This window comes from Phalacrocorax carbo, chromosome 3 (genome assembly GCF_963921805.1).
Source record: "Phalacrocorax carbo chromosome 3, bPhaCar2.1, whole genome shotgun sequence".
Taxonomy (NCBI): domain Eukaryota; kingdom Metazoa; phylum Chordata; class Aves; order Suliformes; family Phalacrocoracidae; genus Phalacrocorax; species Phalacrocorax carbo.
In genome coordinates, this window is record NC_087515.1 from 100,798,999 (window position 1) to 100,826,594 (window position 27,596).

The 27,596-nt window shown below is 39.2% G+C and overlaps 1 protein-coding gene across 4 annotated transcripts in view; it reads left to right on the plus strand.

The window, feature by feature from the left end:
* Positions 1-27,596, plus strand: part of KHDRBS2 (KH RNA binding domain containing, signal transduction associated 2) — a 370,102-nt gene that overhangs the window by 225,557 nt on the left and 116,949 nt on the right. For all 4 annotated transcript variants that reach the window (XR_010372297.1, XR_010372298.1, XM_064447858.1 and 1 more), the window contains exons 5-6: positions 20,301-20,428; positions 23,419-23,614. Coding sequence is in view for 2 of the 4 variants with exons in the window: in XM_064447858.1 (XP_064303928.1) it covers positions 20,301-20,428; positions 23,419-23,614 (324 nt within the window). In the remaining 2 variants the exon portion in view is untranslated. The remainder of the gene's footprint in view (positions 1-20,300; positions 20,429-23,418; positions 23,615-27,596) is intronic.

The window sequence follows — 27,596 nt, forward strand, 5'->3', positions numbered from 1 at the left end:
CCTGTCCAGGACAAAGAAGTGGGTGATGAGTCAAGGAAGATATTCAAGTCCTAGAAAGGTTATGGTTTCAGGGTTTCCCACAAACAAAACAGAAGACGACAGAGTTAAAGGAAGACATATTGCTCTTTTTCTTCAGTATTTTCTTAACTGGATTTCTCACAAGCCTTTTGATGGGAGTGGGAAGGAAGTCCTCAAACAACACACTCTTCTCCACTGACATGCCTCTGCATCAACCAGATTACACTGTAAGATCTGTCTTTACAAGGGAAAAAGCCTAGAAATATTGCATTTTCATTTCAAATAAGAAATTATGAACTCTGGGATTTCTTTGATGTTCCAGACAATGATTACTGGAACTGGCACAGCCTGACTTAGTTACTAAAAGAAAGTTTGATAACTTCTAATAGGTTATTCTTCAAACTTGTGTTAAAGGCATTCAGATTGATTTTTGTTAGTAGAATTCACTGAAGTCAGACATCTCTTTTCCTTGATTTTACTTTCCTCAGGTTTTTCTGTTAGGTAGAAGAGTAAATGTCATTTGTAATGAAAACCAATCTTCAGCCTTTACTGTAGCAATGAATAGAAATATTTTACTGTCTACTAGTGTGTGGTGTTGCTTCCTATAGAATACATAAAGAAGCAGCTTCTTTCCCTGCCATGTTTAATAGATTGATGAATATTCCATCAGCCTCAGAGTTAAAATCAAGAAACCTGTGGTTTAGGCTGGCTTTAGGTGAGTGGGCTTGTTCAGGTGTTTAAGTAAGCAAAGGAAGAGAGTTACAGTACTACAGGACATAAATGTGTTGCAACTCTATCATACTAATAGCAGTTCTTTTTCTGTAACATGCCACATATTGTGGCAGTCTTCGTAAAACAATTATGAAACCTTTATAATAAACAGTGTATTTTGTCAGCTGATTAGGACATTTCTGTGAATGCAGACATAAAATTTTACTTCATTGTAACAAGCCTGAGCAACAGAAACTATGATTATGGGGCCTTTGTGATGGTTTTGTGATCTTAACTGAGTGAGTGCCAAACTCCAAGAACAAGAGGGATTGCTTATGTGGACTCTGATGCCTTTTTATTTGCTCCAGGTTAAATCGTGCATCTAAAACAGTGCTGTAAATAGCTCTGCCAAGGTCACTTTATGGCCAGTGCCCAGCAGACTTGTACATCACATGGAAGTGTTCAGTAATTGAGACTGTATTTGAATTTTTTTGTAATTTGGCATTTTAAAGCCTTCAGGTACCTTTCCCATCAGGATTTAAAAGATCTGGACAAATGAGCAATCTAGTTGTGTTAGATGGCTAGTGTGCTCTACAGCTGACACTTTTCCTCTATTGTTATAGATTAAACCACTAATTTTTGCTGTACTGAAGGAAAGAAAAAAGCAAAAAAAAACCCAAAACACCAAAACCACCACAGATTATTTACCACTAAATAAAAGACAAATTTATCTATTTTAAATAAGCTTATGATAATGCAAAGAACCAGACAAATATCAAAGCCAAAAACAAAATAAAAAAATGAGCTGATAGATCATGTACTGCATATCTGTCCTCATGTGAGGACATTCTCTGTCTTCAGGTCTCCAGTCTCTCTAAGGATCTCTTGTCCAGTTCAGTTATAAATTGTCCTAGGTGATCCCTAAATGACTTTGCTCTTCTGTTATTTCCCTGTGTTCCTTATAGAAAATTCCTGCAAAATCAGGTAAACATCCCTACCAAGGGACATATCTTTAAACTGTTCCTGTATTCTCATATTTTATGTGTATTCTATTCTGCAGACAATTGTAATTTACACTTTTAGGCAGAGACAGGCATTGCATAGTGCGGTCCACACGTTACTTAACTGTTTACTTTGTTCGTGTACATGTTTGGTGAGATTTTTAATACCTGCAGAACTGGAAGCAATTTTAAACAGAAACTTATAACAGAAGGGATCAGTCAATAAGTCTTAACTATGTCTCTTCCTTAGTTTTGAATTGCATAAATGCATACATTACCTGGTGGGAATGAATTCAAAGGATAAACTCCAATCATAGCACCAACTTTACATAGTACTAACGAGAATATGCATGGAGCCATTCACTTGTTGCGGGGCAGACCAGTGCCAGCAGGTTAGTGTGAGCATTGTATATGCATATATATTAAAAAAAATAAACAAAATAGATGATTAAAATAACTGTTAAAGTTACAGTGATCATCGCAAAAAGTCATGATTTCTAGATTCCTTCCCCATTATGGCAATTCTGATAGAATAATTGTATTTTATACGGAATGCTGATCTTTTAATGCTGACCTTCAACTGATGGCTGAATATGGTTGAATGAATATGATTGAAAAAACTCCTTTAAGTTACTAATGCTACCAGCAGAGAGCTAAAACAAAATGATTTGTGTGGCCTTAAAAAAGAGACTAACCACAAAGCCATTAGAATTCTCTCTTAAAAACAACAGATAATAGAAAATTGATTGTTATTTTTCAGTTTTCTTATTTATACTATAAGGACAAGACAAGTTCTCAAAAGAGCACATATCTATGATAACACAAATCATCGGGAAGTCTTCTAATATGTAAGAGTATTTTTCCATATATATATACACGTACATATATTCATATGCATATGTAAGTATGTATGTGGACACACAAATACATATGTATTCATTGTGTTTGATGTTTGCCAGCTTTTAAATAGCAGTGCTATCTCGGCCTAGAGGGAGGACATGTAATATTTAATACTTTAGCCAAACATAATTGCTAGGAAATGTCCTCTTGCTAAACTGGCATCAGTCAGTACAACAGTGTAATCATGTGTACTTAATCATAGGTAGAAAATGCTAAAACAGTGAAGAAAATCTCTTCCTTAAGCATTTCATTATCTGAAGGCCTAAGTGGACATAAAGCGATGCGGGATAATAACATAAAGCATCATTACCATGTTATTATATTCAGGCTTGAGTGACACTGAAAAAGCTGAATGTGTCTGATAAGAAATGCATATTATTAAATTTGATATGTTTTAAAATAATTACCGTATTATCCATCATATAGCACTTAATCTTTTATTTCATGAAATTAAAAAAAAAGTCTGTTACAGAAAAGTTCACACAAAAAAACCCTTCTTCTAGCGTGATTATGAAAGAAAGAAAAACCTGGGTATGTGATCCAGATGGAAGCCATTGCAGTGAAGTTTTTATTTTGGATGGCAGTGTGTTTGAGATCCATTTTCCTTTCAGCCTATATAACCTTGAGAAATCCTCAGCACAGGTGTATTCTGTGCTTAGAATGAAACAGTGCACCTGGGCAAAAAATGTGTGATATTGTGAAAACTTCATTAGTTGTTTCTGTCTCAGGCTCTGTGGAGCTGGACTGTGCCAGTACTCAACCCTAGATACATATGAATAATTTCAAATTAGGAACTGGTGAATTGGTTTGTTATTGCATCTTCTTGGTCTGTGCCAGGTGAACGTGAAATATATACGCTGTAATTTTATATCAGGCTTGGTACTTGCATTACAATGAGAAGTGTGATAATGTATGATGATTTATATCTTCTTCAAAAACCTGTTTAATCACATCAGTGTCTTAAATGGATGAGCATCTTTCCATAACTTATACATCTGGTGTATTAACTTCGAGTGTTGCACTACTCTGCTATCTTAATCCATGAAATTCATAATCCAACATCTGTTTTAGAAGGCAGGTTGCAATATGACTTGTGACAACTAGTTTCAGTAGTTTCCACAGAAGTAGTATGTTGTATTTTCCACATCAGCACTCACTGCTGAATAGCAAACAAGTCAAATCATGGAGCTATACAATAACCAAAGAAGAGGAACTACAAAGTTTTTCAGATAATTAAGCTATTGTATCAGATTTCAGCAATGAAAGACAAAACCATTGTCATTACAGGAGAAAAAAGAATCCAACATTTCTCCTAGGTTACTGTGAAAATCAGGTTCTAGCACTGGATTTACTTTTGTCAGAGTTATACTAGCCTACAGGCTCAGACCATTGACTTTATACTTAGATAGCAAGCTATTTATTGAATTTTATACAGCAAATGTCACACATAATTTTTCTGTTCTACTTTTACACCCCAAAGTTTTCCTGTAAAGCAGGATTATAACTCTTAATTGCTATAGGACAACTCCATTCCACATTAATAAAAGCACAAAATATTTGGCAGTACAGAGGATGAATAAACACATTTATAAATTAACTGACAGAGTAGAAATATTTGCAGTCATAATACATATCACTTTGGGAATGAAAAAGCAAAATCCAGTGATTTTATTCCTGGGAAACAAATTGCAGAATCCAGTGCTGAGTATTTTTATTGTCTGATTTTTAAATTTAAATGATTCACTAAGCATGTAAGTTCACTTACGCTTTCTTAGATTCTGTATGCCACGGGACAGAATTGGTCAAGTATGCTACCGCAATATAATTAAAAGCTGTATAAGGTGAAATTAAGTTCCCATTTAAAACCTTGCCTTTAACTGTAGAAAGACATGTTTGTCTGTGCAAATGTTTCTCTGACTGTCAGTGGTGTAGATCAAATACTGCTTTCAGAGCATTCTTATGCTCATAACATCACCATTGCTACATTTTGAAATGGCCTTTTGAACTGAAAAAACAAAAGCTTCAGAGAGACTTTTCCTTTCATTGGTATGGTTTAGGTAACCAGAAAAAAAATCTGCAGTAAGTCAAAAAGTTTGATACTTCATTAACTTATGACTGTGTATAAAACCGGTTAGGAAAATAAAATGTGTACCATATTGAAAAAAGCAAATACATTTTCAAAGCAATGAACACTAATTCCTTGCAAAATCTGTGTTTGTGAATACAAGATGAGTACAAATAGAGGCACACACAACTGCACATAGAGCTAGTAGATTTACAACAACTCTGTGCAAATACAGGTTTTTATGTTTCAAATCTTCTGTGGCTACAGAACCATGTGCTTTGAAAACATGGCTGTAAATGCCATGGAGATAAGCACTAGCTAGTCTTAGCTGGGCATGTTGTACTGTGATGATCTGAAACTTGCATGGCAAGAAACAACACCTAAAAGAAACAGAACTACTATGAAGATTAAATTACATCTTAAAGGAGGTGGGTGGGATGCTGTGAATAAGAATTAATTTACATTTTCAGGAGAGTGTGATGACAGTTGAACTGATCCTTTTTCAAAATTACTTAAGCCCACATTCTGGGAGTGTTTAATTCAGCATAAGAAATGAGTCATTCAGCAGCAAGAGTTTTGTATGGGTTATTAGTAGGAACCTGAAACTCATTTTTAAGCTGCCAAATAATTTATAATATAGGCTTTCCTTTCACAGAATCACAGAGTGGTTGAGGTTGGAAGGGACCTACAGAGGTCATCTGGTCCAACCCTCCTGCTCAAGCAGGGCCATCTAAAGCCAGTTGCCCAGGACCGGTGTCCAGATGGGTTTTGAATATCTCCAAGGATGGAGACTCCACAGCTGGCAACCTGTGCCAGTGCTCAGTCGTCCTCACAGAAGAAAAATGTTTTAAAATGTTCAGATTGAATTTCATGTGGTTTAGTTCGCACCCATTTCCTCTTGTCCTGCCACTGGCCACTACTGAGAAGAGTCTGGCTCCCTCTTCTTCACTCCTTCACTTCAGATATTTGTGCATGTCCATCCATCAAGACAGTTCTTCTTTGTTAATTGTCAAGTAAGTACCCATGGAAAATAACAAATTGTGGAAAAATTACTTCTTGAATCAGGTTTTTTTTTTTCATCTTGATCAAAGCACTATCTTCTTTCTAGAAGCCTAACAAAAATAGAGCAGATTCAAGCTGAACAGTTACGCTTTCCATCTCTAGCCTTTCTTCCAAGTTCAAAGTAGAGTGGCAAGTGCTGGCTTTAAATGGCCATGGAGTGCTTTTCCACAGTGATGATTGTGTTCCCAGCCAAAATATTATTCCTATTTTTGACTCTTGAAAATATAAGTTCTTCTGCTGACATCTTTCTAAAAATTATTTTCTATTTAAAAATATTCAGTGCTTGAAAATCATGTGTTTTGGGTATTTCTTCTTTTTTGTGATCTGTGGAAATTCTGTTTCCCAAATCTTCAAATATGTGGCCCTGATGGGAAAAAAACGGGTTAGTGGGAGTTAGTTAGGAAGAAAGAAGTGTTTTTCCAAAAGCAGAAAACAAAATTGTAGTTAAATAACAGTTGATTCCAGTAAAGTAAGGAAAATGAAAGATCCTTTCTCCTAAGACCTAGCAAATTTGGGAAATCTTAGCGACCAAAGTGGGTTTGAATCAGGATAGATTCTTGTTCCTGTGCTGAATTTCGCTGATACTGTGACCTGTTGCAAAATAAGAACCAGAACATCCAGTAAGATGGGGATATTGAAAAAGAAATAATGAAAGAGAAAGAATTAAAGTGTTTTTTTCTAGTGCACTGCTGGAACAACCTGAAGGATTTTCTGGTTAGAAGTTCTCAAATGAATAGTGTCTCCTAACTGTGAATTATGTTTGGGGAAATAGAAAATTCAGAAATTACAATAAGCAAAAAGACCCAATAGGATACAGACAAGATGTTCTAATAAGTCATGCTTGAGTATTTAACCAGTCCCTGAGCTCCCCTCAGATGTTTTGGTTTAAAAAAACAAAGGGAAAAAGGGCAACCTTTTCAAATATCATGTTGGCTGTGTAAAACTGAATTGATGGTGCGTTGCATTGCGTCCTGTAGAACATACAACCTTTTTCCTTCATTGTGGATATTTTAAGTTGGTGCTGGGAAATGGCCACAGAGAGGTGAAGAAAAGGTTGCTTTGCCAATAGTGTAAAACCTGGAGAAATTTGAAGTGCTCCCAGTTTATGCAGTCCACCTGGCAACGTTTGAAAAGTTACTGGATAGGTTTCTATGGTGTATCTTTAATTTCTTTATATCCAGGTTTATGGTTAAATGTTTAACAAGAACTGATATATTTACAAATACTCTCCAAGATGCTTAATCTCTGCCAATCTGAAATCTGATTGCCTTCAAATGAAGGCAATTGATGAGGTGAAATTTCCACCTAAAAGAAGAAGACATGGTGCACTCCCCAGACAGTTGTAGAAATGTGGCACTTACAAGCGCTCTGCTTATATTAAGGAAGGCTTGTTTGGAGGTTTTCCCAGTATTGGAAAAACTGTGGGATGGGCTCGGTAAGAGAGGAAAACTAATTTATTGGTCAGTAATACGTATTGTAATATTTCAAAACAGTTCTAACAGCTCGCTCAGCCTACTCTTGCTTCAAAGCCCTTTTCATAAGGGTATAGATTATAGTCCTTACCAGTCTGGAGTCAGTATATATTCAAGAGCACAAATGACATTAAAGGGGAGCAGTTTATTACAGCAGAGTCCAGAGTCTCCAGAGGAAAGGTAGAACCACTTGAAAGTAAATAAATAATTATGGGTTTGCTTTTCGTTTGCTCCTGTTCTTTATACAGAAGGAAGTGTAGGATTGGGATGGGCTTGCTTTTGGGGTTCTTGAGACTGAGGAATCCTGGGACACAGTTTGCCAAATATTTCAAAATAAAAATAAATTCACAGTCACCCAGCTGGCATGCACATCGTGACGGCAGTTGTCCAGAGAGCATTTTGGGGAAGTTAGTTGCGAACTCTTCTTTTAGCAGGGAGAAGGAAGTTGATGCTCAAAGGAAAGAGTACAGGCAAGAAGAGGTGTCTGATACACATCATCTCATTTTCATCATGTGCAGAAAAATAAAGCTAATGGTTTAGCTGCTGGTGAACAGGCCTACAGGAGCAGACTTGAGAGCAGTTAAACTTTCCCAGTTTGTGTACCCTGAAATCACCAAGTTGAGTGATGAAAAACTCTGGGTTTTTAACAGCAATATCAGGTATGGTAATTCTCAGAATGCCTCAGTGAGGCTCTGGGATGACAGTACGAAAACCTGGACTTCAGAATTTCAGGATAAGACAGAAATTTTCAATGCAAGTTATTTATAGGAGGTTTTAGGAATCCAGGAGAATCATGAGACTTTCACCCAATTCACTTAGCCTGAGCAGTGGTGAGTGTAAATAACAGTGCGGGTTTGTCAGACCTGCCCGAGAGAGAGCTGGAACGGAGAATTTAATCTCATAAACCCCAGGGCTGGAAGGCTTAAATTCAATAAAATAATCTACCTTTGCTGCTAAGTAGGATTAGTTGCAGCCACCAGAAGCTGAGAATACTTAGCACCTTAAGGTGTGATGAAGTCATATGTGTTTGCCTTGGCTTGCTACGCTGGATTGAAATGCATAATGAGACATTGATATCCAGTAGCTGCCCAGATTTGACATTAAAACAAATGGCAGACATTGACCATTTAATGAAATTAAATATATTTCAGTTTTAATTAACTACATTTCAGTTAAAATAATTGATCATTTGAATTATGAAAAAAAGAAAGAAACTGGTCTCAGTTAATTCCATTTATAGCGCTCTTTCCTTCAACAAAGCAATGGTGATGAAGTTACTGTTATTTATTTAGTGTCCACTCATATTTTCTGTGATGAGGTGAATTATTATATTAAAAGATGAGGTGTTTAGTTGTCCAAAACTTGACACATTTAATTAAATTTGGGACATTTTACTTGAATTGAATGGAAAAGCAGAAGGTATGTCTAGCACAAATTTCCATGCTTCTAAAATCAATATTGCAGGACTGGGTTAATTATAGTTAAATAATAGCTTGGAACTAATGGGTTCATAATCACTTGTTTTCAGTTCCAGATACTTACTATCTATATAAATTTTTAGTTGGAAAACATGTAATGTAAGGTGATGGCTGTTTATTCCATTGATATCAAAATAGCTAACCATAGGTTTTCTAGCAGCATAGAAGGCAGGTGAGGAACCAATAGCCAGTGCATCATTCAGCTAATAATTTTGTGTTCACAGCTGAGGCTTATTAGCACTACCTATTATTTTTCAATAAAAATGAGGTTATATTTTTAGTTATTTGACTGAAACCCCTGTATCTCCACAAGTTGCTACCTGCCCCAGCTCTTTGTCACAGAAGAGCGCTCAAATCAGTGGGATCTGTTTTCTTAGTCAAGAACGCAGGGCTGATTTCAGACCCAGTCATGATTCTAGAGCAAAATCGGGTGGGATTTGAGACCATCAGGGGTTGGCCTTACAGCCAGCAAGGCCCTGGGTGCCTGGTTTGGATGTGTTTGTGGGGTTTGGATGTGTGGAGTAACTGTCCTGGAGTCCTGAACACAGGAGGAGTCAGTGGCTCTCACATGTGGGCTCTGAATCGGTGTATCACATTTGTGCTGAATGGGAAATGTGCTTGGCAAATTCAGCTTACCTGGCACTTGGCTAACAGCTGCTGGGATCCTCCTTCCAGCTGGAATTAATGAGTCCAGGTTTAAGGTGGCACTGAGCTCAGCAAGGTACTCCAGTACTGACGAGTCGTGCTCACTCATATGTTAAAACACCTCCTCAATCTGACCTTGTATTTCTAGTATAAATAAAAAAAAGAGATCACTCTCTTAAGTCTCATTTCCTTATTATTTAACCGTATTTTCACTATCCCAATTCAGACTGCGAATTTACGAAAGGAGATTTATGGCCAGGATAATGTTAGCCATATTACTAGTTAAGAATATTCCCTTAGGAGCCGGTCTACCATATATGATGAATTTTAAATCCTTATACCTGTTTTCATACAGATTTAATAAAAAATTGCAGAATCTTTTTGCTTTAGCTATTTAGGAAAGACTGGAGAATTAGTACTAGTACAAAAGAGCAATTAACATTGAGCTTGGAAAATGATCCGTGAGCATTCCTTTGACCCAGTTCTCACGTGTGCATTATCTGCTGTAACATAACAAAAAGAAAGCAATATTTCATCTCTGTGAATAAAAAATAACTTAATAATTCCTTTTTTTCTGAGTTTCTGACTTATAGCACAGAATTAAATTTAATAAGGCTTTTCTTTGATAAAGGGCGAGATTAATAGCTTCAAAGAGACCTAGGCGTTTTGATACGATTCAGTGATGGGCGTCCATAATATGAATGGAGGACCACCATATATGCAGTTATATACCATTATTTAACTATTATAAAAAATTAAAACAAATGTAAAAAAATGTTTGCAAATGCAGAACTGTATGCATTGCAGGAGTTAAGAAACTAGGTAGGGTCACTCTTTTAAAATACTTTTAAATACTTTGAAAATACTTTGATATGTCTATACCAGTATAAAAATGTGAAATGGAAAGAAACTGAATATGTGTTTTCCAAGCCCATTTTACCTCCTTTCCCTCTTTTCCCCTTTCAGTGCCCTGTGTAATTGCTGGTTGTGTTGCTTGGAAAAGTATTGAAAGCTACTTGTTTCTTTTAATACAGGAAATATCTTCACATATTAGGAAGTTGGAGTTTAATCTTCAATGATAAGATTAGCATCATGAAACTCTTTGAAGGTTCAGTTTAAATTCTATCATCTTGTCTTTCTATAAAAATAAACCAGTTTATGCGAAAACACACCAGTGGCCTTGCTAGTCAGAAGTGAAGTTGAAGAAGTTATATGCTAATTAATCCAGTATTATCTAGGGAATATGATAGCTAAGTCTGACTTTTTTTATCCCATTTGCATCCCTCCAGTATACCTGAGGTTTTCCTTTTGAGAATACAGTTTGCTCCTGTGTCCAATGCATATCATCGAGATTACCTGATGCAGAAACATACCATATTTGGAGCAACCCTTCAGTGTATGCAGAAGCTGGGATGAAATGTGGAAGCTCATACACTAAACAGAATATCTTGCTATAAATGCATTTGTTTAAAAGCTAGTTTTCCATCTCTGGGTGCTGTTTATATTTTACCTGTAACTTTTCTGGCACCATTCCACATGACAGCCTACATTTCTCCCTCCGCTACGCTGCCGCTCTTCAGGTTAATAGTTATGCTTGATCTGGATCTTCAGTTGCTTCTGTTCAGATGTTCTCAGTGAGAGGGTCCTTCAGCTGTGGAGCTTATTCCACTCTTCCCCTCAAGCCTAGATAGATTGTATTTGATCTAAAGCTGGTCTTCTTGTGCAGCCACCTGGGAAAGGATGGGTTAGATGCAGTGTCCATGAAGCAACATAAAAAGCTAAAAGATTTTGAGAGGCAGAACTTTTTGCTGCCTGGTAATAAGCAGGAATTAGCTGATATTCTGTTTGGGGAAAAAAAAAAAAAAAAAGCAGGGGTAATTTTGCTAAAGTATCTGAAACCTTCTTTAATGCATGCTGCAGAGCAGAAAAGGAGACATCATTATAAATATAGATGCCCTGTCTCCTGGTGCATAATCTTATTTACAAAGGTTTATGCAACAGCAAAATAAAATGTATTCAAATTAAATAATAGCAAATAAAGAGCTGATAAGATGTTTATCAGGTTACATGTTAAATTGTTCAGCTTGAAACTCTGACAATATTTTCACCTATATCTGGCTGCATTAATTATAGCACTTGTTTAGTTTTACACACTTCATTCCTAATCTTTCATACACCATGTACTTTAAAAAGAGTGGAGAGACACTTGGGAATTAGTATATCTGTACTTGGTACATGGTCTAAGCTTTTCTTTGTAAATAATTTTCTATCTCCTGTTACTGCTTGCCATTTCCTTAATCATCTTTCCTTTTGTCTCAAATCTTGTTCTGAAAAGTCAAAACCTACAATATCTTATACCTGACCTGATGCATACCTGCCTAATGGAATTACTAAATCAGCTTTTTTAAAACTTACATACTTGAGAAGGTACTTTTTGCTAATTTATTGAGCTTCCAGTTTATTTTGTTTTTCCAATGGCATGATTTCAACTTTTCATATTTGATGTTTCTTCCCTTTCCTTTCAATACTTTTTGTTTATTTATTCCTATATTTGTACTCTTTCTCACCTGAAGTTTGGCATAAACTTCAGAAAGTTGAGTTTAAATTATTTTGATATTTTTGGTTTCTGTGACAGTTTGGACAGTGACCCTGAGATTCAATAGCACATCTTTTCACTGTCTTTTCCTCATGCTTATTGAATTTGGGGTGGGGAGTAGGACTCCTCGCATACCTGCTTGTTCTGCTGTGATTGTCCTCTGTATCATTACATTGGCTATCCATAAATCTCTCAATACTGAAACTAATTTAGATTATAGCAGTTCAAACCAAGCAGATTTAAAATATCTTTGATTCCAGCAGTGAAAATTGCTTTTGTATTTTTATGGTGCTATTACAGACCATCTTCCCAGCATGTTTAGTTTTATATTTTCTTTAGTATGCAAAAAACTCTTGGCTATGGGGAGGATGTGCTAATGCTGTTTAGCTTGGGTTAGTCAGATTTCTGTGTAGAAGGAGTACATGAGAAATACGGATACTGTGTCTTCTGCCTTGACCTCTGACTAGGGAGAATGCTGAGGCACTGCTGCCTCCCTAAAGCCAAGCCCTGATGGCAGCCAGGCATTTCTGGAAGGAGTTTCCATGCCTGCCGCTAAGGAGAAAGGAAAGTCTTCATCCTTTTTCTCTCTGTCAGTCTAGCTTTGCCTCAGTCTGTGCCACCAGTTTCTTCTCTGCCAAGCAGCTGTGCCAGGCAGCGATGCTGCTGGTGCTGGTGCAGTGCCATCAGGAGAGGAGAGAACACTGCTCTGGTCAGAGAATCAGCAATATTTGTGGTCTTGTTTATTCTGAGCCTACAAAAACCTGCCTAGATGCAGGCTATGGCTAAACTGGATGATCAAAGAGAGATTCAGCATTCCTGAAGGGATCCATATGCAGGATCTAGACCAGAACCTGGGTTAGTCCAGGGAAGTCCTTACTCTGGAAAAACAGAGGAGCAAACACACTACCATGTGTGTACCATGGACAAACAGTTCCTGCTCCCAGGATGTTACAGCTGGGCCTGTGGTGACTGAATTTAAGATATTCTTTATCTATCTCCTGAATTAGAATCAGACCATGGTTATTAATAGATTTCAGTATAAGTTAGCAGCATTATTAAGAACATTTCTGCTCTGCATTTGTAATAGACTTAGTGCTTGCCAAGGCAGTCCTTACTGCAAAGCCAGCTCAAGTTATCTTAACCCTATATTGGAATAAGCAAAAAAAATACTAATGTTGCTTTAAAAACTAATTCCTGTGTCATGTATCAAGTTCAGTCCCAATGTACTATGTGCAGTCAACTTGTACAGATGATCACCTAATGGGATTTTTAAAAGTTCTAAAACAATTCCAAAGCCCTAAAGGAAAGGGTACTCAGCAAACCCGTAGTAAGATATTTTCTTGCCCAGACTTCCCATCCTTCATTGCTCTTTCCAGTCTTCTCAGGTTGAGCAGCATCTTCTGTTTACTGTGCCACGTGGGACCAAGAGAGCGTAGCCGCAGTCAGGCTGGATGAGACATGCACACTAAACAATAGTAAACGCATCTGAATTTTGCTGGCTCTTGTTGCCATCCCTGTTACCCTTAACGGGGGCTGCAAACCTACAGCAGTGGGTTAGCAGGAGGCATATGGGTCCCACCTGGCATAGCTGGGGGAAAAAAAGATACATAGGCACCACCTATAGGTTTTTACTTTCATCGGCTTTAATGTAGACTACAGTAGACAGTTGTCCAGCCTTAAGAGCAATTACTGATCTCATTAGTAGTGGAGCTCCAACAAACAGCTGGGGAAGAGCAGTGGCAGCCCTACTCCTCTCCCTGTCTTTGAAGCAGCTGGGTTTTCCCAGAGGAAGACCAGCCATACCACATCCCTTCCTTTCTGTGAGCCAGTGTAAACATCCAGTGCGAATGCATAAAGATTTGTTTAGGAACAGGTGGCTACACCACCCTTCCTGCAGCCTGCTATATGCCCTCTGTTCATATTACCAGTTCCCTTATAAATCCCCTTCAAGTGACAGCTGTAAATAAGCACAAGTCGCTGGTAGCCAGGATTCACTCAGAATGAAATTCAGGGATAGGGAGCTGTCAGCAAACTGACTTCTGTGGCATCGTAGCTGTCATTTGAATGAATTACAGAGGGGTGGAACAAATCAGGGCAAATGGCTGAAATTTAGTACAGGTTTCTGCAAGTTTTTCAAATGTCATGCACCCTTCTTCAGTGTGGTTGTTTTGTGCGGTGAACAGCATTTCCATGCAAACTGCAATAGTCTTCTGTTCAAAGCTCTCTTTAGGATGAAAAAAATTTGATTATACAATTAGATGAGGCTTATTTTGCTCTGTTCTAGGAAAGACTAAAATATCTGGACTGAAGTTCCATAGCAGTTGCCTATGCACAATTTACACTCCAGGATTGGCAGCTTCTCTTCAGATGCCGAGGAGCAAGACATCCCCCCTCCCTTCCACACTGCTTGTAGAGTACGGTGCCCCATGCTGATGATGTCAGGCAGATTTAATTGTGCATGCTCAAAGAGAAAAATGACATCCACGCTTGGGTTAGTGCTCTCTGTGGCAAGCTGACAAATCCCCCAGCTGTCAACTAACCTCAAAGGCAAGTGTACGTGGTTTCAGCTTATGTCTGCTTGCATTCTGCCCATGGGCATTTATAAGCTGAAACTCATATTGGCTGCAACACATTCAGATTGTGACTGAGAGAAATGTATGGGCTATTTTATGTGTTTCAATCTCTAAGGGTGACCCACACAATTAATGTTTATTTTTCAGACAGACTATGAGTGGGTAAAGACAGCAATTTTTTGCATACGTGGCAAGTGAAAGGGCATAATGTTTATGGCTATGGATCTGGCTAAGTTTCCAGTTGCTTAGAGAAAATTGTTTCTTCCTTGGGCTCAGATGGATTATATTTATATTTTTGTGTATTTATTGGGGTTTCTGTCTGCCAGAGAACTGCATGCACACAAAATGGCCTTATGTAAGTGCCAGTATATATGGGCAAATGCAAAGAGGCATGTGTTGCTAATGCAATATTGGACTCGCGGAGGAGGACTTCTGGCAGAAGTGTTGTCACCTGTGGTGCACTGCAGGCTGTCCGTCTAAGCCTATCATTACCTGGCACCTATGCTCTAGTGAAATAATCAGACCAATCTGTGAATGGGCAAAAAGCCATTTTAACAGATGGCTCTGACTGTAGGTAACCAGGAAACCATGCATATACATTAAACATGGGTTCAGAGAACATGGGTCTTATCTGGGGACATCAAAACAGCTGTAGGTTTTGAGCTCCTCCATATACTGTTGAGAACATATGCCATACCCATCAGACACCCACGTAGGGTGGGCTAGAGCCAGCTCCCACGCTTCTGATGAACTTTGTAGGAATTGCTTGGTTGGCCGTGGTCTCAGCTACAGACTAAACTCATGTTTTGCAATGAACTTTGAATTTGTATTAGAGAGACAAAGAATGAAGTTTGAGGATGCAGTTGCATCCACCTAATTTGCATGCCCAGCTTGGGCACTGTCTCACACAAACTGTAGGTGATGGGGAGGGCTGTCCAACCTGCCTGGCACAACTGTCTTAAGTTTCCTAAGTAGAGAGCGATAGAGAGAGGCTTTGCGTATGTGCAGGGAAAAGTCCAATATGTTTACATTTTGAATGCATTGGAGTCTTAGAACAGGATCTTAGAATACAAAGAAATAACAGAAAATGCCAAATATCTCTGTTGATCAGGATTTAGATCACCAAGCTCTTCTTGTACTGAGCAGCCAGTGCTATTCTTCTGTTTTTGTAACAGTCTGATATTAAAGCACTCACCTAGGAAGTGGCAATTCCTGGGTTCTTGGTCTCTTTGGTGTAATAAACTGCAGATCCTGACCCCATGAGTCCACATGAGTGGTTCTCACCATGCTTTGAAGATGAATCATAGTACAGCTAACTCTTGTGAGGCCACAGTGAACACAAAGCAACTCCAGGGAGGTGCTCACTGCCAGTTATTTTCACAGGCTTAGTGCTTCCCCATATACACAAGGGAGCATGAGGATGACTAAAAGAGGTTTAGGGTCCAGAATTAGTGTGTATCTAAAAACAAACAAGCAAACAAAAAAGGTCCGTAATTACATCACCTAGCTCCACCTCAAATTCACTGGAACTTCTGTGTCCTATTGGCTGGCTATGGGTTTTCTGAAGCATGTACTCAGTGGAAATTTTAGGCTAATTGGAATTTAAGCTTCCTGAAAATAGCCCCAAGGCAGCAGCATCAGGTTTTAGGGAAGATACTTTAGCTTCAGTGAAGCTGTGCAAATACACGGAGCCCTGGAGCTCTTTTACTGATGCTGGGAAATGGGCAGGATGCAGAAGTGCCACAGGAGTCCAAATCTGTCTCCTTTCTGCTACCTGAGCATGGAAAGAGAGGATTCCAGATGGGGCGTACTTATTTCTGTGAATGTGGTGCTCTCTGTTGGCAGCACGGAGCTTCAGAGGATATTGCATGCCTGAGAGAGGAAGAGTGTTTTGTAGTTCAGGCAGCGCAGACTGGGATTTCCAGGACCATAGGACCTCTGCATAGGCTAGCTGTAAATTGGAGTTATTGATGTCTCGGGACCTTTGGGAAGCACTTTAGGAGTTATAGAGAAAATAACCACAAGAGAAGCACTTATTTTTGTGACTACTTTTTCACTCAGTTAAAATCAAGGATGACTTAAATACAAGGTGTTAATATGTAGGTGTTTTTCTGTAGAATTAATATACATGTAAATCTGTCCTAGTAGTATCAACCCTATGTGGAGAGTAATCTGCTCTTCACATAATAGATGTCTAGCTTAACTGTGTAAGGAATGTGTGTATTCTATAAAATATCATCTGTATAAGGGACCAAGTGAGCCCTATTCATACTTCACATTTGTCAGTGTGAAGAATTGTGATTATCATTTCAGGTCTGACTTGCATAACTCTGCACTCTAAGGTAGTTTGTGTTTAATCTAAATTACTCTCCCCTTAACTATGGAGCTAGAATGAAATTTAGCTGTCACAGATAAGAGTAATGATATTTATTAATAGTGCAAATCATTCATACACATGGAAGGAACTTAACATCAGGACAGGAGATCACAGTCCTTAAGGGATTGATTTATCCTTGACTTCTATGAGCCTTTGTTATGCTAATGATAGATATATATTCCCAAAATCCGTTGCGTCTGTCTATGCCTTACCCTTTGATTTCTTTATTAACTCTCCTCCCTTGTCACTACGTGTTCTTGGTAATTCAGATCAGGTTTTGCAGCTTGCGTCATACTTTGCTTTTTTTTGCCAGAATGGTTTCCTGAGTTCTGTAGCAGTTTACATGCTTTCCCCTCTTTGCTGCACCTCTCTGCCACTGCTGCTAGAAGGGCCCCTGGGTGAGCTGCCACCAGTCAGACTCTGATACTAATGGGTTTCCTTTGTTCCTAGAGCAGTCAAGGCAACCGACCTCATTAATCAGTCCCAATCCTCATTAATAAATATAATTCTGGTAATTTGGGGTAAACATGTTCATGTACTCTAGACTACTGAATATTTTATCTAAAGATGTAATTTGCTTTTTAGGCACTTACATAAACATTACAATTTACGCTAGCCCTGGGGGCTACTGACTTTGCTACGGTTGTAATTCCTTGGTGTTTCTAAAGTCAAGATGCATGTTTAGGTGAATAGTCATGGGCATGGGTGGTTAGCTCACCTACAGCAGTTATTTGCAAACACTGACCACCTTGATGTAAGTAGATGGCACCCTTAGTATCGTCAGTAAATGGAAAAGCTCTTTATAGGTAATAATGTCTCTAAGGATATAAACAGGAGCAAAACTTCCAGGTTAGTGTAGATTATCAGCTGTAAGGATAGCTATAGGACTATCAGAGAGCTATAAGAAAAGCTAAGAAGTGCAGAACATTTCTTATGAGCTTATTTTAATACAAGGAATAGGGTTTTTTTCTGAAACAGTATACTACTGCAGTGTGTAGCTACTTCATTACACTTCCTTCAGTACAGGTATGTCTTGCAACATCTTGTACTCTCTCTTGGGACTAAATATATATGAAACATCAGCAGCATAATTTTGCTTCACGTGCTGGGCTCTGAACTCAGCTGCAATTAAATATTCAGCAGGATATTCTCTCTCTATCTAGACTCATGCAGCAGTTATGAAAGATTAATTCAGTGTTATGTTTCTGTTTAATGAAAGAGTTGAAGTGAGCATTTCTGTTGAAAATTTAAGATTTCAGGTTTAGAAATTATGATCTTTATTATGCTTTTTCAAGGGCACATAAGATAAATGATCTATATAGCGCTGTAACTTTTTATTGAAATCTTTCTTTTTAAGCATACCCATCCCAGTATCTTAATGACAGTCTTCCGTTGTCTTTACCTTGCCATTTCACAATCCAATGTACAAATTTCTTAAATGGACAGGCAGTAAATAACCTGTAAAAAAGCTATGGGCATTGAATAATAGAATGATGCAGATTTGCAGATCCTGCTGTATATTATAAATTTAATTTGGCTTTTCTCTTTCATCAGTCCTAAGATTTTAAATGATATGTGATTCTGAGGAAGGAATAGCAGCTTTGAGGCAATTTGTGGTAGAATTCATTTTTGCAGCAATGTTCCAAAGGAGAGAGGTTAAAGAAGCAACACAGAAAGTTCCAATTTCTGTCCCTTGCGGGTCCTTTCTCTCCCCACTCCCACCCCCCATCTTTCTCTTACAAAATTTACTTGCGTTATTAATGAAGTTCAGTCCCAGCACTGGTGTGGAATCTGAAGGGTAAACTCAATCAGAAAGTTTGAAGTCCTAATCCTTGTAAAGCCAGTGTGTATAACAGATGATATTAAGCAAGGCACGGTAGGTGGTACCTGTTCAGCAATTGCTGTAAATGTGACCTCATTGATTCTATCTGTGTTTTCCCTCTGTGTTTTACAGAACACATTGATTTAGGAAGATACCTTTGGCTTGTTACCATTAATGATAGAATGATAGAAAAATGTGCAAAAAGATTTGGGGATTGTTGTGAACTGAAAGCCATTGTCTGGTTCATTAGCAAATTAGGAATTTGGTTTTAAATATGATTCTGCTGCAAATGTCACACTATATTGTATAAATGGAGTTATTTTCTGAATTTCATTAATAGATTTTACTCCGGCTGCACTCTTGAGAAATTTAGAAGGGAAATCATGACCAGGCCTACACTCTCTTAGAACACAGTAGGGTCAGAATCATATCTTTAAACTGATTTCCTGGACCTCCTCAGGAAGGAGAAGGAATGAACAAGGCCCTGGTTCCATCTCACTCTTCGCTTGGTCTTTAACTTGGCTAAAAAGAGGTGTCACTTGTAACGCATCCTGGACAGTCACCCACCGGAGAAGCAGCAGGCACCGTAGCATTTCCGGACCCTTGCATGACAGTCAGTGGCAGTTGCCTGTGGAAGGATGGAAAGACCGAAGGGTTGAAATTCAGTAATCCTTTCTGTTTCCAAACACTAATTAGCTGTCGCACAGCTCTGCTGCCAGCGAGCCAGATGCTGCAGTGGGCTCTTATTACCGTGATCAGCAGGCGAAGAGGTGAATACAAAAGGAAGGAAGCTAAAGAAGAAGGAACTTCTGACTGAGACAAAGGTTGCAAAATAAGTAAAAACTGCCCAGTGTTATGTATTTTGTATCAGTAAGAAAAGGAAGTTCATCCGATGTGCCGTTTACTGAGCCAGCAGAAGCTTGCAGTGCTAGAGTTGATACCCTGCAGTCTTAGAATGGCCTATTTTATATCATTTAACAATTTTATATAGCTTTTTTACTTATGAGTCCTAAAGAGAGAGCCTGTTTCAGAAGTTGTTTAGTGGATATACAGAATAACTGAAGGCTACTTTCAGTTATGCAAATTGGTGTTGGATTAAATCATCTAATCAAATGACTCTAGTGTAAATTTTGCATGCTAAGGTGCAATGTAAGGTGGAATTTGTGTTTTAAGTGCGTAAAGGTAGCCAGGGATGTCTGCCACAAAAATATAAAATATTTATAAATGCATTTTTTTAATCTGATTTCAAGTTTTTTGAGATTGGTGCTTTTTGTATGTGAAAGTCCATATCATCTTCTATACAGTTATGTTCCTAGAGTCTGCTCTGTGTTTATGCCTTCTGTGCCGTGTGTGTTTTATTTTGTGTCCACATGTTCTTTATGGCCACCTTAACTACCCATATAAATTTGTCTGTCTACATATTATAGGTAATTGTCCCCTTCCTCTGTATGGTTTTTCAGCACACAGGTGATAATGCAGAGCAATTCACTCAAATGCCATCCATGTCATTTCTGTTTTGGGTAGTTTGGCAGCTCAGCCAAAATACAAAGTTTCAGCAAGTCCCACTTTTTGTATTTCAGGATTATAATGATGAAATTCGCCAGGAGCAGCTGAGAGAACTGTCATATTTGAACGGCTCTGAGGATTCAGCACGTGGACGGGGCATTCGAGGAAGAGGGATCCGTGTGCCACCTGCAGCACCTTCAAGGTGTGGTAACCTGAGCTATTATCCTAACAGCTTTAGAAAGTGTAAACAATGGTAAAACAAACATAGTTTTAAAAAAATACAAAGAAAATCACGTACACATCATGGTCAATAAACAAAAATATTTTTCTTCTTATACTTTGTGTGGTCTATATTGTGCCAGGTTCTCTGATCTACAGTTCACAGGTTACAGTGGGTGGTGTACAAGTATCGAACAACAGATCAGAGCAGAATATTGTTATGGCAGCACAGAATCAGTATGGTCAGTAGCATAAAATCATTCGTCAATAAAATAGTATAGACAGAGAAGGATACATAATCCAGATGGAAATTTATTTGTCAAATAATTACTTTTTTGTATGCATATTATATCTATGATATATGGGTTGCATTATATATTATTTTGTTGTATGGGTTGTCAGTTTCATATGAATTTCATTGGCATCATCTACAAATATTGGTGGATGAATGTTTCCTGAATTCTTCCATGTATTTTTTTCATATATAGGAAACAGCTCTGCTTGTTCATACAGCCAGTGTATAATCTTAATACACTCTTTCAGACTCATTTTTTGCTGTGAACCCTTAAGAAATTTGTTTCCTCAGGCATCTAAGTTACCGTCTACTTCTAGGCAGCCATAGAGATCATTTCAGGATGGGTCCTAAGAAATCCACTTTTGTTTTGGAGGAAATAGGATATGGAGGTACCTTATTTTATGCTGACAGAGGAGTTTTCTTTGGTAATTGAACTGGCTGATCTTGCCTATGACCTTTGTTTCTTCCCCCCCCCCCCCCCCCGAGGCTGTCTATCATGATCTTCTGAATGGAATTTTTTATCAATAGTACAATGCACATACATCGGATTTTTCACACTTGTCATTCGTGACCATCATCCAGTCAAAGTCTTTTTGGACTCAGAAAAACCAGTTTTCCTTACACCTAAGGTCTCTGAAGGGCTTGCCTTAACAATGATGTTCAGAACACCACTGCAATAGACTGGCAGCTTTTAAATTAGGTTCAGAGCATTATCAGTGCAGTGCTGGCCCCTACTTCCTGCAAAATACCTGAATGATTGGATCCGTTGAGCAGATACAGGATCTTGAATGCTTTCCCTATTTACCAGTCAGAAGTCCCAGGAGAACATAAAAAACCTGCAACTGAAGTATTTTAAGCTAAATACTTCTGCTAATGATTTGTGGTGTTGCAGCTGATATGCTTGAGGGAAGGGATGCCATCCAGAGGAACTTAGACTCTTGAGAAGTAGAACCTCATGAAGTCGAACAAGGCCAAGTGCAAGGTTCTACTCCTGGGTAATCACCAGTCAGCATAGACTGGGGGATGAAGGGATTGAGAGCAGCCCTACAGAGAAGGACTTGGGAATATTGGTAGATGAAAAGCTCAACATCACCTGGCAATGTGCACTTGCAGTCCAGAAGGCCAACTGTATCCTGGGCTGCATAACAAGGCGCGTGGCCAGCAGATCGTGGGAGGTGATTCTGCCCCTCTACTCTGCTCTGGTGAGACCCTGCCTGGAGCACTGTGTCCAGCTCTTGGGTCTCCAGCACAAGAGAGGCATGGACCTGTTAACATCCAGAGGAGCACCACAAAAATGGTCAGAGGGCTGGAGGACCTCTCCGATGAGGACAGGCTGAGAGAGTTGGGGTTGTTCAGCCTGAAGAAGAGAAGACTATGGGGAAACCTCATTGTGGCCTTTCCATATATAAAGGGGGCTTATAAGAAAGATAGAGAGCATTTTTACCAAGGCCTGTAGTGGCAGGACAGGGGGCAACGATTTTAAACTGAAAGAGGATAGGTTGAGTTTGGACATAGGGAAGAAATTGTTTTCAATGAGGGTGGTGAGACACTGAACAGGTTTCCCAAATAAGTTGTGGATGCCCCATCATTGGAAGTGTTCAAGGTCAGGCTGGACAGGGCTTTGAGCAGCTTGATCTAGTTAAAGATGTTCCAGGCCAGGGCAGGGAGTTTGGACCAGATGACCTTTACAGGTCCCTTCCAACCCAAACCCTTCTGTTATTCTATGATTCTAAAATTGGCTACTGAAACTTGTAGTAAGGTAGTGAACATCACAAGCTAGTGCTATGGGTTTCACTGTTTCAGCAGGGAATAAGCCACAGCTCATACTGCTGTGGGAGACCTGAGTTCCACTCACAACTCTGGATCTGGGTGTCACGCATGGTTGTAGCCAGCACTCACAGTCTTCAGAAGGGGCAACGCACTCAGGAGCATACTGCTCTGAAACAAAACTCACAGATTGCTTCTCTGATATATCCCCCTTCTGGTTTGTCATATGGTATAGTTACAAGAACCTCTTTTTCACCAGTAACAGCTTCTTCTGACTTAGCCATTAGTACAGCAAGGTGGATATAGCATAAAGGGAAGGATGCTAAACCTCTCTGTGCCTGTCTGTATGTGCTGTTCTCTCTGCACAATGGGGGGAAGCAGAATCCCATGCTACTCTTCCTTTGTGCTGAACTAAATTAGACAGGAAGAAAAGTTCTTACTCTCCCTTTATACTCTTGCTCTACTTTCACTTGCAAGTTTCTGCCATCCTGTGTCATCTGCAAATCAGTTTCTCCCAGCCACCAATAAACACAAGAATGAGAGTGATGACTGCTCTTGTAAAATAGTTTGAAAGCAAGAGAAGAAGTTCCTCACTTTCTTCTTCCTCTAGAACTACTTTGGAGTAACTCTGCAACTCCATGAGTTACAATAATCCATAATTTCATTAGTACAAGCAACATGAGGATTATGTGTAAAAGGCATTGGATGGCTTAAAAATAATGCCTTTCCATAATAAGAGTTCTGCCTGAGATATTGCCTAAAAGTGCTTGACTTTGTAGCCGCCAAAACCCCAGAGTTATACTGTATTTTAAATAGCAGTAAAAATATGAGAGCCTTTAACATGGAGTAACATTTGCATGCACTGTCTTGCCATACACACCAAAGTGACCACTCCTTTTTGCTCTCCCCAGGGGACGTGGGGGTGCGATTCCTCCACCCCCACCCGGACGAGGTGCCCAAGCACCCAGAGGAGCACCGGTGACCCGTGGAGCCCTTCCCGTCCCACCAGTGGCAAGGGGCGTGCCCACTCCCCGAGCAAGGGGTGCCCCAGCTGTCCCAGGCTACAGACCACCCCCACCACCTGCACACGAGGCCTATGAAGAATATGTAAGTAACCACATACATACATTCATAGCAGATGTGAGCCAAACCCTGTGGTGAATATCAGGTGCCTCTGAGCTGGAAGACTCCAGGCCAATAATTCCTCTATCTCTGCTACTTACCTCCTGCTGCTAAATTACAGTCTGGGTGATGTAGTGTGTCTGCAGGCCTGTGTTTTGGGTGATGTGGGTTTGTAGAATTGTTCGCAGCTTAGTTTTGGATATGAGAAAGACATGCTGGTTAGCTCTCAGGGCATCGCAAAAGAGCAATACAGATATTTAAAAGACTATATTAGAACTAAAAGTAATTCATGACTGTTGGCAAGTTCTTAGGAATAACATATTATATCCTTAGTGAGAAAATAAGGGGGTTGTTTTGTTCTTCTGAATCCTTTTTATTACATATAAATATATATATTTGTATTCAACATTGTGTTACAAATACATAACATAGAAATTCAGGTAATTTTCATGAAAGCTGATATAATAGTGTGTATTTAGCAAGGAGCATTACTAACCATCATCTTTTCTTACAAGGTGTTAAAAATATTGTGCTGTAAAGATCAAAGCTTGCAAGTCATCCTCATTAATGTTCCTTCCTGGAACTATCACTGTAACAAAAGTGTTGTGGTTTAACCCCAGCCGGCAACTATGCACCACCCAGCCACTCGCTTGTTCCTCTCCGATGGGGAGGGGGAGAGAATCGGAAGGGTAAAAGTGAGAAAACCCAGGGGGTGAGTTAAATACAGTTTAATAAGAAAAGCAAAAGCTGTGCACACAAGCAAAGCAAACCAAGGAATTCATTCGCTACTTCCCATGGGCAGGCAGGTGTTCAGCCATCTCCAGGAAAGTAAGGCTCTGTCATGTATAATGGTTACTTGGGAAGACAAATGCCATCACTCCAAACATCCCCTGCTTCCTTCTTCCCCCAGCTTCATATACTAAGCATGACATCATAAGGTATGGAATAATCCCTTTGGTCATTTGGGATCAGCTGTCCCAGCTGTGCCCCCTCCCAACTCCTTGTGCACCCCCAGCCTGCTTGCTGGTGAGGTGGGGTGAGAAGCAGAAAATGCCTTGACTCTGTAAGCGCTGCTCAGCAGTAGCGAAACATCCCTGTGTTATCAACACTGTTTCCAGCACAAATACAAAATATAGCCCCATAGTAACTACTATGAAGAAAATTAACTCTATCACAGCCAAAACCAATATATTCTCCACCCTTTATTCCATACCATTTACATCATGCTCAGGTCTCACACTATCCAATACATCCTCCTTAACCACCACCACCCATCCCATCATTTGATATAATACACAGATGTCATTCCCATAGTCTGTGGACCACCCTGTGCAATGTCTGTAAAATGTCCACAAAATGTTCGATGAGTTCATTTAGCCCGTGACTTTGGGCCCATCTGTTCTGGTAATCACTCAGGACAGGAGAGGTGGTGTGTTGTGTGGAATTCTTGGGCACCAAAGCCAGCTCAGGTCAGTGCTGCACTTGCACTGCTTCTTGCAAGGCTTGTCCTCAGTTGGTTCAGGTGGTTCCTCTGACATGCAACTCAATCATGGGTTACAAGAATTTAAAGGTATTTTCCATTACAATCTCTACCCCTGGTCCATTTGGACCAGACCATCGGGTTTAACATTGTAATCAACTCCTCCCCTTGCCCCTGCTCCATCTTGGACTTATCCACAGACTGCCATCCCTTAAGGGAGTACCTGATCCAAGTGGAGCCTTATCTATGAGTCACAGTCTCTCCAGGGGCACACCTGCTGTAGCATAGACTTATCCACAGCCGCAGTCGCTTTGAGGAGCACCTGTTCCAGTGTGGCCTTCTCCGTGGGCCACAATCCCTTCAGAGGTATACCTGCTGTGGCCCAGACATAACCATGGCCACAGACACTTTGAGAGGTACCTGCTCTGGTGTGGGCTTATCCGCGGCCACAGATACTTCAGAGTGTCCTGCTCCCACATAGACTCATCCACAGGTCACTGTCCCTTTGTCTCAAGTTCACACTGGAGTTCCAGCCTGTCCAGCACAGCAGCACAGGACAGGAGCGATGCCCTGGCCATCTGCCAGCCCAGACGCCTGCCCATTGCTGTTATCAAAACATTCCCAAGCACAGCAGAGGAAGCTGATCAGCAGTACAGCTGTACAGCAAGCAGCAAAAGCAAAAAGCAGCCACTAACGAGCACTAGACTCTAAGATACAGTGAGACAAGCAAGCCCCATGGCAAGAAAGTACCATCAAATAAGATGTCTGACTTTTTCCAGCTGTGGCACATCCAAGTGTAAGATGAACATCTCATCCACTCCCTAATCCTGTCACTAGGAGAATCACTGAGAAGATACAGTATAATTGAGAAGATGCAGTTTTATTCAATTAAATATCTTCCTAGAACAAAAGAAATGAAATTGAAGTAGAAATTAATTTTTGTTGGTAAAGCAGAGATTAGATCATGGCCACTTCAAAAGAGGGACACACATTCTGTTAATGCCAAAGAGTCACAGCTGAACAACTGCTGCAAAAAAGGAGGGGAAGAAAGTCACTCTCTGTTATTATTTACCTCAACACAGTTTCCATCTTTAAATGAGATAAATGTCCTGCTGAAAAAGGAATTTAAAAAGTATACCCCTCCTTGATAGGTAGTATATTATCTTTTAGTCTCAAAATGTATGAGACCTTCCTTCCTGTGCAGAACTGCATCTTTTCCTAATCCGACAAATTCAAAACAGAACCCTGTAATATGTAAGATTAAGATTATAAATTAAGTAAATCTTTTTCGTCTTTTTTTTTTTTTTTATCTACAGTACTGGTAAATGTCCTAGGGTATTAAACTGTTTTTAGGGAACATTTCTTACACTGTTTCTGGATGGTAAATATACGGAAAGCAGAAGGAGAAGTTGAGGCAGCTGGATTATCAAGTTTAGGAAAGCATTCAGCCAATTCCACATCATTTTGAAGTGCTTACACTGTCAGGAGCACAAAATATACACACAATTAGAGTCAGTTTGTAATATATTATTCCAATAAAAACAAACAAATGTGCTTGTGTTTCTTATTTTGCCTACTTAGGTAGTAGCAAGAAGCATCTTGCCTTGTAGGACAAATTCAGATGTTTTGGAGATCCTTCCATCTCCTATGTCCTTTCAATATCCATATACCACAGCTGGGAATATATGGGCTTCCCCTGACTTATTGTCATGCACCAGTTTGCAATGAAAATCTGTTGCCATTTTGCAAAGACTTGTAAGTGCAATCTAAATCATCTTGATATCTTATGGACTGAGAAAATAATTAAAACTATGTTGGTGTGCAGGTAGAATGAAAAGATCACTGTCATATATCTATATGTGAATTTGTAAATTATACTGTAGGGGAAAATATTTTTAATTTTGCAGGAAATAATCAACACAGTTTTTCTTTCCAAATAAACCACTACATCACATATTTGTCTGGATACTAAAAGCAAGTGGATCTATTTGTTGACCAGCAACAAATGTCATGTGTAATTGTTGTTCTTTCACGCTGAATCCTACAGATGAAAAACTAATTTATAATGAATAATTTATCCAATTTACTTCATCTCATTTTCTGCTTGTAGGCAACCCACAAGCATATTACAATTTCTTTATGTGTTTATGTTTTTGATTTTTGACTATAGTATTTCACTCCAATTTTTCCTACTGTATGCAGGCACCATTGTTTTGATTAGTTGTGCACATGAATGCAATGTCATTTATTGTGAGTATCCATATTTTTTATTTTTGTTTGCTGCTAGAGAATATAGTTGTTTGAATGCTGAGCTGAAAGTGAACTCAAGAAATAGAATAGAATGGCTGCAGCAGATTTTTTTAAATGTTTAAACAGCATTTCCTGAAAAAAAATCTTTAGATATTTGCTCAGCACTACTAATCAGAGATTGTGTTGACTGTTAGACTGTGAAACACTGAACTGTTGAAATTGGTTTGGAGAAGCATT